This window comes from Muscardinus avellanarius (genome assembly GCF_963383645.1).
Source record: "Muscardinus avellanarius genome assembly, chromosome: 18".
Taxonomy (NCBI): domain Eukaryota; kingdom Metazoa; phylum Chordata; class Mammalia; order Rodentia; family Gliridae; genus Muscardinus; species Muscardinus avellanarius.
The window spans coordinates 45,029,455-45,047,475 of record NC_137804.1 but is presented as its reverse complement, the minus strand read 5'-3'; the positions used below and the strand labels follow the sequence as shown (position 1 = coordinate 45,047,475).

At 45.4% G+C, this 18,021-nt stretch overlaps 2 protein-coding genes across 2 annotated transcripts in view; one reads left to right on the top strand and one right to left on the bottom strand.

The window, feature by feature from the left end:
- The window catches only part of LOC308276667 (uncharacterized protein), a gene marked incomplete at both ends in the record, with an annotated part of 29,856 nt that extends 26,146 nt beyond the window's left edge, over positions 1-3,710 (top strand). The window contains one exon of the mRNA XM_080715491.1: positions 2,708-3,710. Within this exon, the coding sequence (XP_080571617.1) occupies positions 2,708-3,710 (1,003 nt within the window). The remainder of the gene's footprint in view (positions 1-2,707) is intronic.
- Positions 3,711-9,774: 6,064 nt separating this feature from the next.
- Positions 9,775-10,770, bottom strand: LOC308276666 (olfactory receptor 7D4-like; the record flags this gene model as incomplete). The annotated part of the gene is made up of 1 exon (XM_080715490.1): positions 9,775-10,770. One exon carries the CDS (start codon positions 10,768-10,770, stop codon positions 9,775-9,777), a length of 996 nt encoding a protein of 331 aa, XP_080571616.1.
- Between the last annotated feature and the right edge of the window lie 7,251 nt (positions 10,771-18,021).

Sequence of the window (18,021 nt, the reverse complement as noted above, 5' to 3'; positions counted from 1 at the left end):
CTGATCGCTTTGTGATCAGGTATCAGTGCGGCAGGTGTCACTGTAAATGAGTTCCCTGTAAGTCAGGGTTCTGCGTTTTCTTACCCTGAGCTCTATCCCCAGGCCTGGGCTCTGTGCTCTCTGGGTCTGGGCTCCACCTTCTCCAGGCCTGGGCTTCACGCTCTCCAGGCCTGGGCTCCGTTCTCTCCAGGATGGGCTCCATCTTCTCCAGGCCTGGGCTCTGTGCTGTCCTGGCCCTGGCTCCATGCTCTTCAGGCTTGGGCTCCATGCTCTCTGGGGTAGGCTCTGTGTTCTCTGGGCCTAGGCTCCAACCATCTACGGGCCAGGGTTCCACACTCCTGGACCTGTGCTCTGTGCTCTCCCGGCCTGGGCTCCATATTCTCTGGTCATGGGCTTCATGCTCTCCGAGCCTGGACTCCACTTTCTCCAGGCTTTGGCTCCATGCTCTCTGGACCTGGGCTCCACACTCCTCGGGCCTGGGCTCCACCTTCTCCGGGCCTGTGCTCTGTGCTCTGTGCTCTGTGTTCTTCGGGCCCTGGCTCCATGCTCCTCAGGCCTGGGCCCCACACTCTCTGGGCCTGGAATCCACACTCTTTGGGCCTGGGATCTACACTCTCCAGTCCTAGATTTCACCTTGTTTTCTTCTGAAACGGTCTCACTGGTTTGCTGAGGCTGGCCTCAAACCTATAATTTTTCTGTCTCAGCCTCCTAAGTACTGAGATTACAGGAGTGGGCCATTACGTTTGGCTACAAGGCATTTTCACCTTGCAAACATAGTAATAACCATATATTTAGAAAGAAAAATAAAGCAAGTGGAAGATTAGTGGCATAAGCCCAGGAAGTGTCAAATCATAAAATAGAGGTTTGTGCCGGGCGTGGTGGTGCACACTTGTAATCCCCGCGCTTGGGAGGCAGAGACAGGAGGATCATGCAGGTTTGAAGCCAGCCTCGCTGGCTTAAGAGACCCTGTTTCCAAAAAATATATATAAAAAATAGGTCTGGGAGTGTAGCCCGGAGGTAAAAGGGTTTCCAGGAACCCCAGTACCATCAAATAAATAAATAAATAAATAATAAAATAAAAAAATAAAACAGAGGTTTGTTTTACAGCAATAGAGCTACTAGAATGAACAATAAAGCATGAGGGCTATCCACAGAGGTCATGAAATGGCTTCAAACACTTTGGAAAGATCATGTGATGGAACTTACTTGACCTCCATAGATTCACTTAGAAAAATTAAAACTAGCGAGTTGATAAAAGATTTCTGCAAAGCAGGATGTGTTGGCACACACCTGTAATCCTAGTACTTGAGAGGCTGAGACAGGATGATGACAGGTTTGAGAGCACCCTCCACCATTTAGCAGCAACTTCAACCACCTAGTGAGATGTTGTTCCAATAAAGAAAATTGAAAGGGCTGGAGGTGTCACAAGCTAAGCTGGGCATGCTAACGCATGCCTGTAATGCCTGCACTTGCGAGGTTGAGACTGAAGGATCACAGGTTTGAGACTAGCCTCAGAAACTTATCAAGACTCTCAACAACCTAGTGAGACCCTGTTTCAAAACAAAAACTAAAGCCGGGCGTGGTGGCGCACGCTTGTAATCCCAGCATTCGGGAGGCTGAAACCTGGAGGATCGCGGTTCGCGGACAGCCTCAGCTACTCAGTGAGGCCCTCTGCAACTCAGTGAGACCCAGTTTCAAAATAAAGACTAAAAAAAAACTAGGGCAGGGGGTGTAGCTCGGAGGTCGAATGCCTCTGGGTTCCATCCCCAGACCCGCAAAAACAAACAAACAAACAAACAAACAAAAAAAAAACAAAAAAAAAACCCAAAAACTAGTCCAGGTATACCACTGCTGGGTACAGTTCCAAAGGGATTGAAATTAGAAAATCATAGAAATATATGTATGTCCATGTTTATGGCAGCACAATTCACAATAGCCAAATTATGAAACCACCCTAGGTGTCTATCAACCAATAAATGGATTACAAAATTATGGGATATGTACCCAATGGAATTCTACCCGTCAATAAAAAAGAATAAAATAAGGTCACTTGCCAGATAATGGATGGACCTGAGAACATTATGTTAAGTGAGATTAGTCAGTCACAGAAAGTGAAAGGTCATATATTTTCTCTCATAGAGGGAAGCTAGCGAGTAATTGGGTACCGGAGGGACTTCAGATAATGGGGGAGAAACTGCACTGGAGCCTGGGAGGTGATGGAGAAGAGGGGGAGGGGCAAGAGAGAGGAGCAGTGAAGAAATGACTTCCATTGACATTGTATACATATGTGAGAATGTCAATGCCCATCCCAAAGCCCTGGATGGAGAAGGGGTCAAGGGAAAGCCACCAAGTGCTGTGTGAATGCATTTGTAATGTGAGACTATACTACACTAAAAAAACGAGAAAAGGGATGATGGTATATTAGAGATGGAATGTCCCTGGGTTCCATCCCCTGTAACACACACACACACACACACACACACACACACACACACACACACACACACTTTCTGCTAAATTAAAGAATAATTATGCACATTAAAAATGGAAATGGTAAAATGGAAATGGCCTGTTCCCTGGCTGAGTGAGTCACAGTCGTTCACAGGATTCAAAGCAGGACAGAGGATCCTCCTGAAGTGGTGAGCTCAGAACAAGGACGGGTCCTGCGGGGCCACACGGTTGCTATCTCATTTCCCTCTCTCCTCAGCATATGCGCCAGCTCCATGGAAGCAGGAAACCACACGCATGTATCAGAATTCCTCCTCTTGGGCTTCTCAGAGGACCCTGCATTGCAGCCACTGTTATTTGGACTGTTCCTGTCTGCCTACGTGGTCACGGTGCTGGGGAACCTGCTCATCATCCTGGCCGTTGGCTCTGACTCCCGAATGCACAACCCCATGTACTTCTTCCTCTCCAACCTGTCCTTTGTTGATTTCTGTTTCATCTCTACCACGGTCCCAAGGATGCTGGTGAACATCGAGGCGCAGAGGAGAGACGTCTCTCACACAGAGTGCCTCACTCAGATGTGTTTTTTTAACACACTTGCTGGAATGGAAAATTCCCTGCTGACCATCATGGCCTACGACCGCTATGTGGCCATCTGCCACCCCTTGAACTACACGGTCATCATGAACCCCCGGCTCTGTGTCCTCCTGGTTCTGATGTCTTGGATCATCATGCTCTGGGTCTCCCTGATTCATGTTTTACTGATGAAGCGGCTGACTTTCTCCACAGGCACCGAGATCCCACATTTCTTCTGTGAACTGGCCCAGCTTCTCAGAGTGGCCAGCTCTGATGCCTTCATCAACAACATCTTTCTCTACACGGTGACTACACTGCTAGGTGTGATTCCTATGACCGGGATCCTCTTCTCTTACTCTCAGATTGTCTCCTCCTTAATGAAGATGTCCTCTTCTCCGGGCAAGTACAAAGCCTTCTCCACCTACGGGTCTCACCTCTGCGTGGTCTCCTTGTTCTATGGAACGGGATTTGGGGTTTACTTCAGTTCTTCTGTGATGCATTCTGCCCAGAGAAGCATGGTGGCCTCCGTGATGTACACTGTGGTCACCCCCATGCTGAACCCCTTCATCTACAGCCTGAGGAACAAGGACATGAAGGGGGCTCTGGGGAGACTCCTCAGCAGAGTGACCTCTGGTCCTTCCTGGATGACTGGCTTCGGAACTATGTGGACATTGCGGCCCTCGAAGTGATAGTTGTGCATCTCAGTATGTTGGCTTTTTTTTTCTTCCCTAACAGACACAGTTAATTTCCCCTTTTCCAAAAGTATATATGATTTTGTTTTTATGGTTGTATGTATGGTTGTTTGTATGATTTTGCATTTATTTATGTTTATATTTATTTCTCCACTAAAATTTTTCCAACAATTCTTTCAACTTTTTTTTTTTTTTGGTGGTTCTGGGGTTCCTGGAAGCCCTTCTACCTCTGGGCCACACTCCCAGACCTATTTTTATATTTTTATTTGGAAACAGGGTCTCCTAAGCCAGCGCGCGCGGCTGGCTTCGAACGTGCGCGATCCTCCTGTCTCTGCCTCCCGAGTGCGGGGATGACAAGCGTGCGCCACCACGCCCGGCTCAACTTTTTAAATTATATGTGATTCATAAAGTTCCGTATAGTTTCATAAAGATTCATAAAGCCGCTAATATTTTTTAAGTTTTCCTACTTGACATTAAGTTTTGATGTGGTTTCCTAAAAAATGGTTGTTTGCATGCTAATGTTCTTCACCTTAATTTGATTACTTGTGTTTCCCTGGAGGAAGTGGAATGAAAATGATCAGAACTTACCATATCAGGACTGTGCATGTTGGCTAATATATGGCTTTATTTACTCATCCTTAGTACAGTTTTACTGGTGCACTGTAATCATACATCATCAATACAATGAGTAATAAAGTTCATCAGAGTGATATCAGTATACACGCACACAGCACTGGGTGAGCGTCTCCCCATCCCACCCCCCTCCCTCCCCTCCCCTTTAGAAGATATTGAGATTGGCATTGATAATTTCATATACACACATAGCATCCTCCAGTGTTTCTTCTGTATGACCTCGTTTATCCTGAAAATAATTTTAGATACTCTCTCACATTTACTTAATTTCTTTTGTTACTATACTTTCATTGGTGCGTTGTAATTATACATCCTAATGAGGTTCAGGCGTTAGGAACAGACACACGTACAGCATTTGGTGTTTGTACCTCTGGACCCTCATCTACTTAATTCTTAAGAGAAGAGATGGGGATGAACTAAAACAGGAACCTAAAAGTGAACATAAATCCCACCTTTGCTAACGTACGTTCTGTAACAGTATTTAAATTTTGACTTTGGAACCTGGAATCTAGCTTTAAAAGCCATTTCCTTCATATGACTCATAGTTATAGTGATATACTGTTTGTATGAATAGTAGAGTTATAGACATTAATACATGTTTATTGACTAGTCATAGCTAGACCTATACAATGAATTAATGATGCCTTGACCACGACACGCTCTATGCACGAGTGGTGTTAGGACATTGGATTGCTCAGTTATGCTGCAGCATGCCCCTCTATGTTACTGTGCTCTGTGATATTTGTACCATGATGCAGTTGCCTAATAAAGAATTTTTTATATTCGATCCTCATTGTTAAGCAGACAATGGCTATATTTATAGTCATCGGTTGTCTGGGCAACTGATTGGCATTTCAGTGACTTTGAAGCAGTGTCTCTTCAGGTGCTTGTTGGCAGTTAATATATCTTCCGTGAAGAATACAGACAGAAATGGAACGGATGCATATGTTTTTCTTGGGGGGGTGGATGGGATTGAACCCAAGGACAATCTACCTCTGAGCTATACCCTCAGCCCTTTTTGTTTTATTTTTTAAATTTTGAATCAGGGTCTCACTAAGTGGTTGAGGATCTCAATAAGTTGCTGAGGCTGGTCTCCGACCTGCGATCCTCCTGTCTCAGCCTCCCAAGTACTGGGATTTCAGGAGTGTACTACCTGCCTGGCTCAGCTGAGTCACATGCCAATTGCACATTTAACTACTCTAGGAATCACCACACTTTTTATCTGTGCATTTTATGTGTGAAGCTTCTGGTGTCTTGACTTTCTTGTCAATGTTTGCCACCGGCTGGCATCTCATTGGCTCTGAAGCAGAGTCTCACTCTCCCGTAACTGTATTTCCCTATGGCTGACTGTGCGTCTCTTCAGGTGCTTGTTGGCAGTTCATATATTCTCTGTGGAGAAGCAGCTCATGAAGTCAGTGCTCATGGTGTCATTGGGTTGTACTTCTGGTTTTGTTTCCTACTGGTACATGTTCATAACATTGTCTGGACAGTTAACAGATATGCCTTTTCTCAATATTTTCTCCATTCCGTATGATATCTTTTCTATTTAAGAAAGTCAGGAATATAAATCTTGTTATTGTTTATATTCAGCATGAGGTGCAATGTATTTCGTGTGTGTGTGTGTGTGTGTGTTACTGAGGATTGAATAGAGGCGCTTTACCTCTGAACTATACCTCTATCCTTTTTACTTAGAAACAGGGTCTCTACGTTGTTGAGGGTCCCACTGAGTCATAGAGAGTAAATGGTAACTATCAGAGCTGTGAGGTTCACTTACTTCTTGTTTGAATATGCTTTGTACAGATGACTCCCTGTGATATGTTGATGTTTCACTAGTTATAAAGAAGGAAATATTCTGTTGACACATCAAGTTGGTTTACAACTGTAACTCACTATGTATGGAAAAATATTTAGGTCAAACATATGTATAAACACACACACACACACACACACACACACACACACACACACACACAGAGGCAGCTTTGGACCAAACTTAAGATACCAAGTATTTTTTTTTTTTTTGGTGGTACTGGGGTTCCTGGAAGCCCTTCTATTTCCGGGCTATACTCCCAGGCCTATTTTATATTTTTATTTGGAAACAGGGTCTCTTAAGCCAATGCAGCTGGCTTTGAAACTGCACGATCCTCCTGTTTCCGCCTCTCACGTGTGGGGATTACAAGCATGTGCCACCATGCCCGGCATGATACCAAGTATTTTAAAAAGTTATCCTGGAAGCTCTTTTCTTCTCCATAATGAGAAAATAATACTTTCCTGGAGTGTGTATGTGTGTGTGTGTGTGTGTGTGTGTGTGTGTGTGTGCACGCGCGCATGTATACATGCGTATGTATTCGTGTTAGTGTTACTGGGGATTGAGCCCAGGGAGATTCTACCTCTGAGCTGTACCTCCAGCCTTTCTTTTGCTTTTTATTTGGAAACAAATTCTTGCTAGATTGCTGAGACTCGCAGTAAATTTCTGAAAGTTATCTCAAAATTGCAGTCCTCCTATCTCAGCCTCCCCACTGGGGTTACAGGCCTGTGCCACCACCCTGGCTCATCCAGTTGTTTATTTATGTATTTTACATATTACATGGATGTCCATTTCTGTACATTGTTGCATTGGGAACAAATCCTTCAGTATTTGTGACTTCAGGAGACATTGCAGGTTCAAGTCATGACACCTGTTTACGCGCGTTTACGCAGCACCACGTATCACAGCCAGGACACAGAATCGGCCTAGATGCCAGTCGAGAGATGAATGGACAAAAAAGTAAAGCTATGGACATGGTGGAGTAATACTCAGTCCTCAGTAAGAATAAATTAGGTTATCTGAAGAAAGATGGACAGAAATGGAGGTCATAATGTTAAGAAAATCGACCAGACCCAAAGAAGGGTATTGCATTTTTCCCTCATCTGTGAAACCTAAAAGATAAAAGTGAGCTGAAAGTAGAAGAGAACAATTTAATAAGGGAAAGGAAAACAGCTGAGGGGACAGGTTAGTATGGAGGGTGGATGTAACTAAAACACCATACACGCATGTATGCGAATTCCACAGGGAAACTCATCAATTTGTACAAGTAATATGAGTTGATATGTATATATTGATATACATACATATTGTACTGGGGAGGGGACATTATACCTCTGAGCTATGTCCCTTGCTCTTATATTTTTTGTTCTGAAACAGGGTCTTCTAGATTGCCAAGAGTCTCTCTACGTTGCTGAGACTGGCCTCTGGCCTTATATGCTCCTATCTCCGTCTTCAAGTACTGCAATTACAGGCACAGGCCACCGCTTCCAGCACATCTAGTTATTTTAGAAATAAGCCAAACAAGCAAACTTATAGGCATTTAGAGCCTAAAACACCTTGTGACACTTCACTGGACAGCCGTTCCCCATTAGTAAGAGAGGCAGAAGGCGTCAAGTTGCTATGGTGCCTCCCTTTGGAGCTACAGAGGGAGTTTTTGGAAGAAAAGAAAGAAGAAGTGTTAGTGTCCAGTTGATGATTTCCCACAGAACAGCAGGATGTCTCTGTGTCCTTTGCTAACACAGAATGGGATTTAAAAAAAATGGCTAACAGAGGGTTAGTAAAAATTATTTATTTCTTTGAATTATCTAGCAAGGTGGCAGAACAGCAAGAGAATCATGGGGTAAATAACTTATGTACAATATTTGGACTTTATTTAATTTTTTATTAGTAAGATTGTAGTCATACCTCTTGATGGAGCACAAGCTGGTAGCGGCATCCACATGCTCACATCACTCATTTAGCCCTTTTTCAACTGACTTGATTTAATTAGTGCTTATGAGATGCAAAAGTAGAGAGATAACCCACTGTACGCTATGACTATGTACACTAATACTACGTATTATTCAACAATTTTCCAACTGTTGTTATCAATATTAATTTCAATATTATGAATGATTAGGGTGAGGTGATGGAGTGGGACCTTGAAGGAAACACACTGGGTGCCGTGTGTATGTATGTTTCTATCCTACTGAAACTCACATGAATAATTACATATGCATGTATGCACATAGCTGTGATGCATAATTACAATGCACCAATAAAAATACATTGTTAAAAAGCAGACTCTATAGTGCACACAAAAACCTAGGGCATATTTTATGAACAACCAGAAAAGAAGAGCTCAAAGTTTCCAAACACAAAGTAAAGACAAAGAGATGGAAATGTTAGAGCTGTCCTGATTCAATCAGAGCCCATCATATGTGTGCATGTCTAGAGACAGCACACGGTCCCTCATGAATGTACACAATTAATTTTGTTATCAAATGTAGATGGAAATGGTAACTACTCTTGTTTGATCATTGGATACCATATACATGGGTCTAATAATCACACTGTACCCTATACATTCATAGGGTCAAAGTAATAACAACTATTAACAAAATAAACTAAAAAGAAAAACAAAGCACATACAACTTCATAAGTAAATGTGGGCTACCTCAGGAGAGAGATGCTTTGCAAGAAAAGAGGTGTATCATCAGGGTTCTCTAGAGTCATAGAACTCGCAGGGTCTTAGGTCAGCTTACAGTCCAGCGCTGTGTAGTTCCACTTTCCAGCTGCACATGGAGAGCCAGAGGATCCAGCAGCTGGTCAAGAGTCCAATCAGAGAGACCACTAATTCGGTCCCAGTCCAAAATGGAAAAGCCAGGAAATTCTCTGGAGAAGTAACAGTGAAGACAAAAGCAGAAGCGCTTTCTTTAGGAAGAACCACACTTGCCTCTACATGGCTTCTCCATCTTCTACTGAGGCCCTGCACCCCTCAGAACTAGGAGCCTACCTTTTTACATACACCAGTCATCTCAGCAACACACCCAAGCCACATAATCTTAGGTGTTTTGTGATTCCATCAAGTTGACGAACCATCACACAAGGAATATGCATTCGAGTGACCATGTGGACCACCTCTCTCTCTCTCTGTCTCTCTCTCTCTGTCTCTCTCTCTCTGTCTCTCTCTCCCTCCCTCTCTCTCCCTCTATCTCTCCCCCTCCCCCCCTCTCTCCCTCTCTGTCTGTCTCTCTCTCTGTCTCTCTGTATTGGGGATTGAAATCAGGGTGTTCTACAGGTTGAGCTATACTCTCAACCCTATTTTTTAAAGTACTGAAACAGTGTCTCACTAAGTTATGAAGCCTGGCCTGAGACCTGTGACCCGGTCTCACCTTCCCAAGTACTGGGATTACAGGTATGTATCACCACCCCTGGCAATGTGGACCATCTTGAGGAATGGAAGCAGCAACCCGTTGATATGAGCTGTTAATATTTATATAGGAATAGTGGGTGGGGGCTCTAATAGATGCAGATTCAGGGATGAGTCACCTGGGTTTGCAACGGTTTTAACAGCACTATCACATTGTTCATATTGTAGTATTTTTTGTGGGCAAGGACAAGGACCAAGGATGCAGTGATTCATGACATTTTCCACAAGGGCCACAACTTGCGCCTTACACTGAGGTCAGCGATCCACTGAGGACCAGAGGCTGCTCTGCTGAGGAGTCTCCCCAGGGCCCCCTTCACATCCTTATTCCTCAGAGTGTAGATGAAAGGGTTCAGCATGGGGGTCACCACACTGTACATCACAGAGGCCACCATGCTTTTCTGGGAAGAATGAGTCACAGCAGAACTGAGATAAACCCCCAGTGCTGTTCCATAGAACAAGGAGACCACGCAGAGGTGAGACCCGCAGGTGGAGAAGGCTTTGTACTTGCTGGCCAGGGACGACATCTTCATTAAGGAGGAGACAATCCGGGAGTAAGAGAAGAGGATTCCCGTTATAGAAAGAATAGCCAGCAAGACAGATACTGCATACATGAAGATATTATTGATGAGGTTGTTGGAGCTCACCACATTGATAACCTGCGACAGTTCACAGAAGAAATGTGGGATCTCAGTGCCTATGGAGAAGGTCAGCCATTTCGACAGTAGAATATGGATCAGGGAGAAAAGGCACATGATGGACCAAGATATCAAAACCAGGAGGACACAGAGCCGGGGGTTCATGATGACCGTGTAGTGCAGAGGGTGGCAGATGGCCACGTAGCGATCAAAGGCCATCGCAGTCAGTACAAAATTATCCATTCCGGCTAATGTATTAAAACAATACACTTGTGTGAGGCACCCCCTGTAGGAGATGTCTTTGCTCTGCCCCTGGATGTTCACCAGCATCTTGGGGACTGTGGTAGAGGTGAGACAGATGTCAATAAAGGACAAGTTGGAGAGGAAGAAGTACATGGGGGTGTGGAGGTGGGAGTCAGAGCTGATGGTCAGGATGATGAGCAGGTTCCCCAGGAGCGTGACCAGGTACATGGACAGGAAGAGCCCAAAGAGAATGGTCTGCACTTCAGGATCCTCTGAGAATCCTTGGAGCAGAAACTGGGATGAGCCTGTGTGGTTCTCTGCTTCCATGTAGCTGGAGCTTCTTCTGAAGAATGAGGTAAAAAGCAGATTCAAGGAATAATCGGTTAGGAGCTGAGTCAGATATCACTTTATAATACATCCCAAATGGGCATCCTTCATTTTGTATCATTTATGCCAATGAGTGTGATTTACTTTTATTTTTTTACTGAGTAGTGAACCCAAGAGCACTCTGCCTCTGAGTTACAACCCAGACATTTTATTTTTGAAAAAGGGACTCACTAGGTCTCTAAGAGTCTCACTGAATTGCCTCAACCTATGAATCTCCCATCTCAGCCTCCTAAGTACAGGCTGCACCATCACATATGGATTTTTTTGTCTCAGATATAATTATTAATCTAGTATGGATTTGCAAATTAATGATATTCATTGTGATATTTTTACACATGCAGATTATAACTTATCATCACTATCCTTTCTTCTTCTGCACTCTCTCACCTTTCTGTCTTTACCTTCTACCCCAGGCTCCTTCCAAGTTCTGTGAAGTTCCTCTTCCATTTTCAGTACATCATTTTTTTCTTTATTTTTTTCCCACATATGAGGGAAATCATGATACTTTTGCCTCCGTGATTGGCTTTTTTTCACTTAATATGATGTCCTCCAGTTCCACTTACTTTCCTGCATATGACAGGCTTTTATTCATCTTTGTGACTTAATAATACTCCATTATGTTTGGAGTATTTGAAATTGGACTAAGTCTTGAGTATGTACATGAATGGTAGATACTAGGAACCCTAACATGAAATAATAACTAAAGCAATGTAGAACTAGTCAGGGCGATCAGTAAGTCAAAAATATCAGTAACAATTGTTAAGGAATGTAACAAAAAAATCCTTCAAATTTAGAGCAAAATAAATAATTCTTTGGGCATAACAATCATTGGGGAATAGTTTAAAAAAAACTGGGTGCAGGAGATTTAATAAGTGCCTGTAACTTATAGGAAAGAATAAAGAAGAGTTGGAGACTCCTGAGAAAACACTTCTGGGAGGGCGGCTCTAGAACTTAAAGAATGAGAAGTGGAGAAATAGGCGTAAGAGATCAGTCGTAATGGAAACCAAAGTGCTTTCAGAGTAACGGGGCTTCTCCTTTACTCACAAAAGGATCAGGCATCTTGCTGTTTTCATTCTCCTAGAGGCAAAACACAGTACCTACATTTTCTCCCCTCTTCCTCTACTCCATCAGCCTCACTGGGACACAGCGACTTCCTCTGATCATTGTCACAGAAGCTTTTCTCTTCCCCACTTTCCATCCATAACAAGCACACTTGGGTTTTCATCGAGGCTGAGATCAGAGAAATACAGCTACAGGGCACTAGGGGCATTCATGAATTTTCTATGTCCCCAAAGTATGAATTCTCAGAGCTCTCATTAAATAAATTGTCCTATACTCTACTCTCCAAACGATTGAATTCCTTTGGGGGTACAAAGATAATTAAAAAGTGGAAAATTTTCAGGTAGTTTTTGTTATGGTTTGGGGAGGGGGACTGCTCCTGGGGACTTCTGTTAGGCTCCTGAAAACTGGTCCCAAAACCATGGGTCCTTGTCCTGATTTAGGATAAATATAACACTAGTCCAAACTCTTGTTGAAAACTTAAATCAGTTTATTATTACAAAGATAGAAATACAGGAGACAATTTAGAGCCCTCTACTTTCCCGGGATAGTATAGGGGGTGGCCCAAAACAAAGTCACTGACAATTCCTACATATAGAGAATTTTATAGGCAGTCTTCTGACCAGACTAGATATTCGGGGCAGGCCTTTTGATGTGTCCATGACCTGCTCTGTCTCCAGCACAGACCCACACACACTCCAAAATGTGTTAAGCTGCTTATCTGGAGCCTGGGGTTCCTGCCACATCTTTGAGGAAGTTGGCTTCTCTTAGAAATGTAAAAAGGCAAAAACTCTGTTTTGACTTCTGGGAAGATGGCGACCGAGAAAAGCGGGGTTTAAGAGCCCCGCTAACAACCAATCTCCATTACCACAAAATCAGTGCCTTTCATAGCCAGAAAACACCATCACCAGAGAAACAAAAAAATCACCAGGCTCCAGAGAGAAAGCTGACTGAGAACAGAGCTCAGAGCCACAGAGGAGATACACCAGCCTCACGCCCGAGGACGCGGCAACAGCGCCATACTGCCGGCGGCAGCGGCGAATTCACCAGACGGCTACAGCAAGCCGAGGTGAGCCTCTGCGGAACAGCCTCTTTCGACGCAGGGAGCATCTAAAGCTCCCAGTGGCTGAGCTCAGCACACCCTGCAGGGACTCAGAGTGGAACTCAAAACCAGAGAAGAAAAAATACGCCAGCCTCACGGCCGAGGGCATAGCAGCAGCGCCATATTGCCACCGGCGGCAGCAGCAGCGAAATCACCAAGTCCAGTACAGCTACATCTGCGTACTTAAGAACAGTGAGTCAAATTGCGGGCCCCAGAGGAGAAATCCCAGTACTGTACTCCCTGGGACTTGACCCAGTGAGGGAGTGGTTGGTGGCAGAGATATCACACCATAGGAGAATGTGCAACCTGGCACCCCCCACAGTCTAAAGCAGCCTCTATCGACTCCCTGGGTCGGAGACTCTGCGATACAACCCAGGAAAGGAGTAGTGGGGTCTGAGATACTACTGACTCGAGATCCAGAGCACCTTAAGTGAAGCCGTAGTGACCCAAGGGAAGAACCCAGAGAAGGCACAAACCTCCGAAATCATGGGAAAGAGGAATAACACTGGAGCAATGAATGCTCACAACCCCACAACATCAGAACCCGATAAAACAGAAAATCAGAGATTTCTAGAAGATCAAATCAGGAAAATAACTGTAGAAATAATAGAGGTGTTTTGAAAAGAACTCAGAGAGAGTAAAAAAGAGATAAAGGATGCAATTAATGAAGTAAAGGCCTCAATTCAAAGTACAAACAACCGATTAGACCACATGGAGAACAGAATCTCGCTCTTAGAAGATGATCATTCCAAAAATGAACGCATAGTTTCTAATATAGGAAAAAATATCCAACAGCAGGAATCTGACATTGAAGAAATATGGGCCCATTTTAAGAGAGCTAACCTAAGAATAATTGGAATAGAGGGAAAAGAAAGTGAAACCAAAGGGATCAACAATCTCTTCAAGGAAGTAATAGCAGAAAATTTTCCAAACATAGAGCAAGAGGTTGATACACAGATCCAGGAAACTTATAGAACTCCCTTTAGACAGGATCGGAGAAGAGGATCCCCACGCCACATAATTGTCAAAATGACCAATGTGGAAGCCAGGCAGAGAATCTTAAAGGCAACAAAAACAAAGGGCCAAGTGACATTCAGAGGCAAACCGATTAGAATCACTCCAGACTTCCCAAACCAAGTCATGAGAGCCAGAAGGGCTTGGAGTAACATATTCCAAACTCTGAAAGAAAACAACTTCCAGCCAAAAATTTTCTACCCAGCAAAACTTTCTATCAAATTATATGGGGAAATAAGAAGCTTCCATGACAAACAGAAACTGAAGGAATTTATGTCTTCAAAACCAGCGCTAGAGAAAATACTCAAAGAGATTAACTACAAAGAAGAAATAGGTAATACACATCAGAACCAGACAAACAAGATTTTCCATCCAACAGACAACTAAGATTGGTTATCTGTGGAGATTCATTATTTATGTTAGTCTTTTACCTATCTCTAAATTGTATTGTTTGCTTTTATTGTTGCTAATTTTTAGGATTTCTAGTTGGAATATTAATATACCTTCAGATATAGCATTTGGAAATATTTTATCCAATTCTATTAGTAACTTTTAACTCTGTTTACATTGTCTTTGGATATACAATATTTTTTTATTTTTTAGGGAGTTTGTATACTCTTCTGTTGCCTGTGCCATTGAAATCATATCCAAGAAATCACTGCCAATTTCAATGTTGTGAGGTTTTATGACCCAGATTTTCTTCTAAAAGTTTATAGTCTTAAGATATATATTTAGATCTTTTATCTATTTTGAGTTAATAATTGTATATGGGATTAGGTAAGGGTCCAATTTTATTCTTTCCATGTAATTATTATTTTTCAACAATATTTAGTTAAAAGATTATTATTTCCACCACCAAATGTTCGTGGAAACCTTGTCAAAAATAACTTGATAATATAGGGAAGAATTTAGCTCTAGGCTTGTATAACTCCAATGGTTTATATATCTGCCTTTAGAACAGTACTACACTGTTTCAATTATTGTATCTTATATGGTTTGAAATCAGAAAATAAATATCTTCTAGCTTTGTTCTTTTTCAAGATCGTTTTGGGTATCTAGAGTCCATATTCCATATTAGGATAGATTTTTTTTCTGAAATATAAATATATAAATATATGATAGTTTCACCTAAAAAAAGGAAAAAAAATATTATCTGGTAAGAAAGAAAGCAAAAAGAAATATTGAATTATTATCTTTAAGTCATCAAAAGCTTGGTATCAGACAAATGAAACTGTTATGTGAGATTATCATTTTTAATTTTGGATAAATTGCTATAATACTAGATGTCAACCACTAAGCCAAGCATGGGAAGGAGGGATGGGGAGGGAACGGGGTGGGGATCGGGTGGGGGCTGACTGGGTGATGTATGCATGTATGTCTACAAAAGTTTGTATCCCACTATGATGTATGAATACAGTGCACCAATAAAAAAAAATATTAAAAAGAAAAGAAATGTAAAAAGGCCCCAGGCTTTTGGGATCCTTCTATTCTCTTGCTAATTACCCTTGGTGCCTGGAAATCTGCAGCCCTTTCCTTGAAGCTCTTGGCCTTTTATTACCAAATATTATATATATATATATATATATATATATATATGCATTGTAATCATATATTACATTGGAATACAAGACTTGAGAGGATATACAAGCAAACATCATCCAATTAGCCCTCATCCAGTTCCCATCCCATTCCCTCCCCCTACCTCGATCCCATGCTTGTTTGGTGATTAACTTTGATACATTTGTTTATGTACCTCCTGCGTTTTAAAGAGGCTCCATCCTCCCCTATTCCATACCCTCTGATTGGTCACCTTAATTGCTTCACTATAGGGCCCTTTCTATAGCTCGACCTCTTCCTGTTGCCCCTTTCTTCGTAGTTATTGCAAATTAGGGGAAGCATCTGGTTTTTATTTTCTGCGATATTTCTCTGTGCATGCCACATTGCAAGTACTGATCCCACTCTTGACAGCCCCAGTAGTGGCCTCGCTATCTGGTGGACTGATCCAGACCTCACTGGCTCAAGCAGTGGCCTTGCCTCATGGGAGGCCCCAATTCTGGTCTCGCTGGCCCTGACACCAGCCTAACCACTCAGCTGGCTCCGATCCCAGCCTCAGTGGCCCCAGCAGCGGCCTAGCCTAAAGGCAGGCTCCGATCCTGGCCTCAGAGGCCTCAGTAGCAGCCTTGCCTCATGGCAGGCTCCAATTTCAGCCACTGGCCCCGGCACCACCTAACCCCTCAGCAGGCTCTGATCTCGGTCTCGCTGGCCCCAGCACCGGCCTAACCCCTCAGCAGGCTCCAATCCCAGCCTCAGAGCCCCAGCACTGGCCTTGCCTCACGGCAGACTCCGATGCTGTCGCTGGCCCAGTCATTGGCCTAATCCCTCAGCAGGCTCTGATCCCGGCCTCGGAGACCCCAGCACTGGCCTTGCCTCATGGCAGGCTCCGATGCCGGCCGCTGGCCCTGGCACCAGCCTAACCCCTCAGCAGGCTCCGATCCAGGCCTCGGAGGCCCCATCACCGGCCTTGCCTCAAGGCAGCCTCCGATCCCGGTCTCGCTGGCCCTGGAACCGGCCTAACCCCTCGACAGGCTCCGATCCCGGCCTTGGAGGCCCCAGCACCGGCCTTGCCTCATGGTAGGTTTCGATGCTGGCCTCGCTGGCCCCAGCACTGGCCTAACCTCTCGGCAGGCTCCGATCCCGGCCTCGGAGGCCCCAGTAGCAGCCTTGCCTCACGGCAGGCTCCGATGCCGGCCACTGGCCCTGGCACCAGCCTAACCCCTCAGCAGGCTCCGATCCTGGCCTCGGAGGCCCCAGCACTGGCCTTGCCTCACGGCAGGCTCCGATGTCAGCCATTGGCCTCGGGATTGGCCTAACCTCTCGGCAGGCTCTGATCCCAGCCTCTGAGACCCCAGCACTGGCCTTGCCTCATGGCAGGCTCCGATGCTGGCCGCTGGCCCCGGCATCGGCCTAACCCTTTGGCAGGCTCCGATCCCGGCCTCGGAAGTCCCAGTAGCAGCCTTGCCTCATGGCAGGCTCCGATGCCAGCCACTGGCCCTGGCACCAGCCTAACCCCTCAGCAGGCTCCGATCCTGGCCTCGGAGGCCCCAGTACTGGCCTTGCCTCACGGCAGGCTCCGATGTCAGCCATTGGCCCCGGCATCGGCCTAACCTCTCGGCAGGCTCTGATCCCAGCCTCGGAGACCCCAGCACTGGCCTTGCCTCATGGCAGGCTCCGATGCCGGCCACTGGCCCTGGCACCAGCCTAACCCCTCAGCAGGCTCCGATCCCGGCCTCGGAGGCCCCAGCACCGGCCTTGCCTCACGGCAGGCTCCAATCCCTGTCTCGCTGGCCCCGGCACCGGCCTAACCCCTCGACAGGCTCCGATCCCGGCCTTGGAGGCCCCAGCACCGGCCTTGCCTCATGGTAGGCTCCGATGCCGGCCTCGCTGGCCCCAGCACCGGCCTAACCTCTCAGCAGGCTCCGATCCAGGCCTCGGAGGCCTCAGTAGCGGCCTTGCCTCATGGAAGACTCTGATCTCGGTCTCGCTGGCCCTAGCACTGGCCTAACCCCTCAGCAGGCTCTGATCCCAGCCTCGGAGGCCCCCGCACCGGCCTTGCCTCACGGCAGGCTCTGATGCTGGCCGCTAGCCCCGGCATCGGCCTAACCCCTTGGCAGGCTCCGATCCCGGCCTCAGAGGCCCCAGTAGCGGCCTTGCCTCCCAGCAGGCTCCAACGTCAGCCATTGGCCCCGGCATCGGCCTAAACTCTCGGCAGGCTCTGATCCCAGCCTCGGAGGCCACAGCACTGGCCTTGTCTCACAGAAGGCTCTGATCCCAGCCTTGCTGACCCCGGCACCGGCCTAACCCCTCGGCAGGCTCCAATCCGAGCACCCTCTTCGCCCAGCCATTTGTCCCACGTTCTCAAGGGTGCGTGGTGGTAGCATTCTGCTTCTTAGGTTATTACCTCAAAGGTTCCAGGTGTAATGCATCAGATCTCTGCCTCCCCTGAGTACTGGCCACTG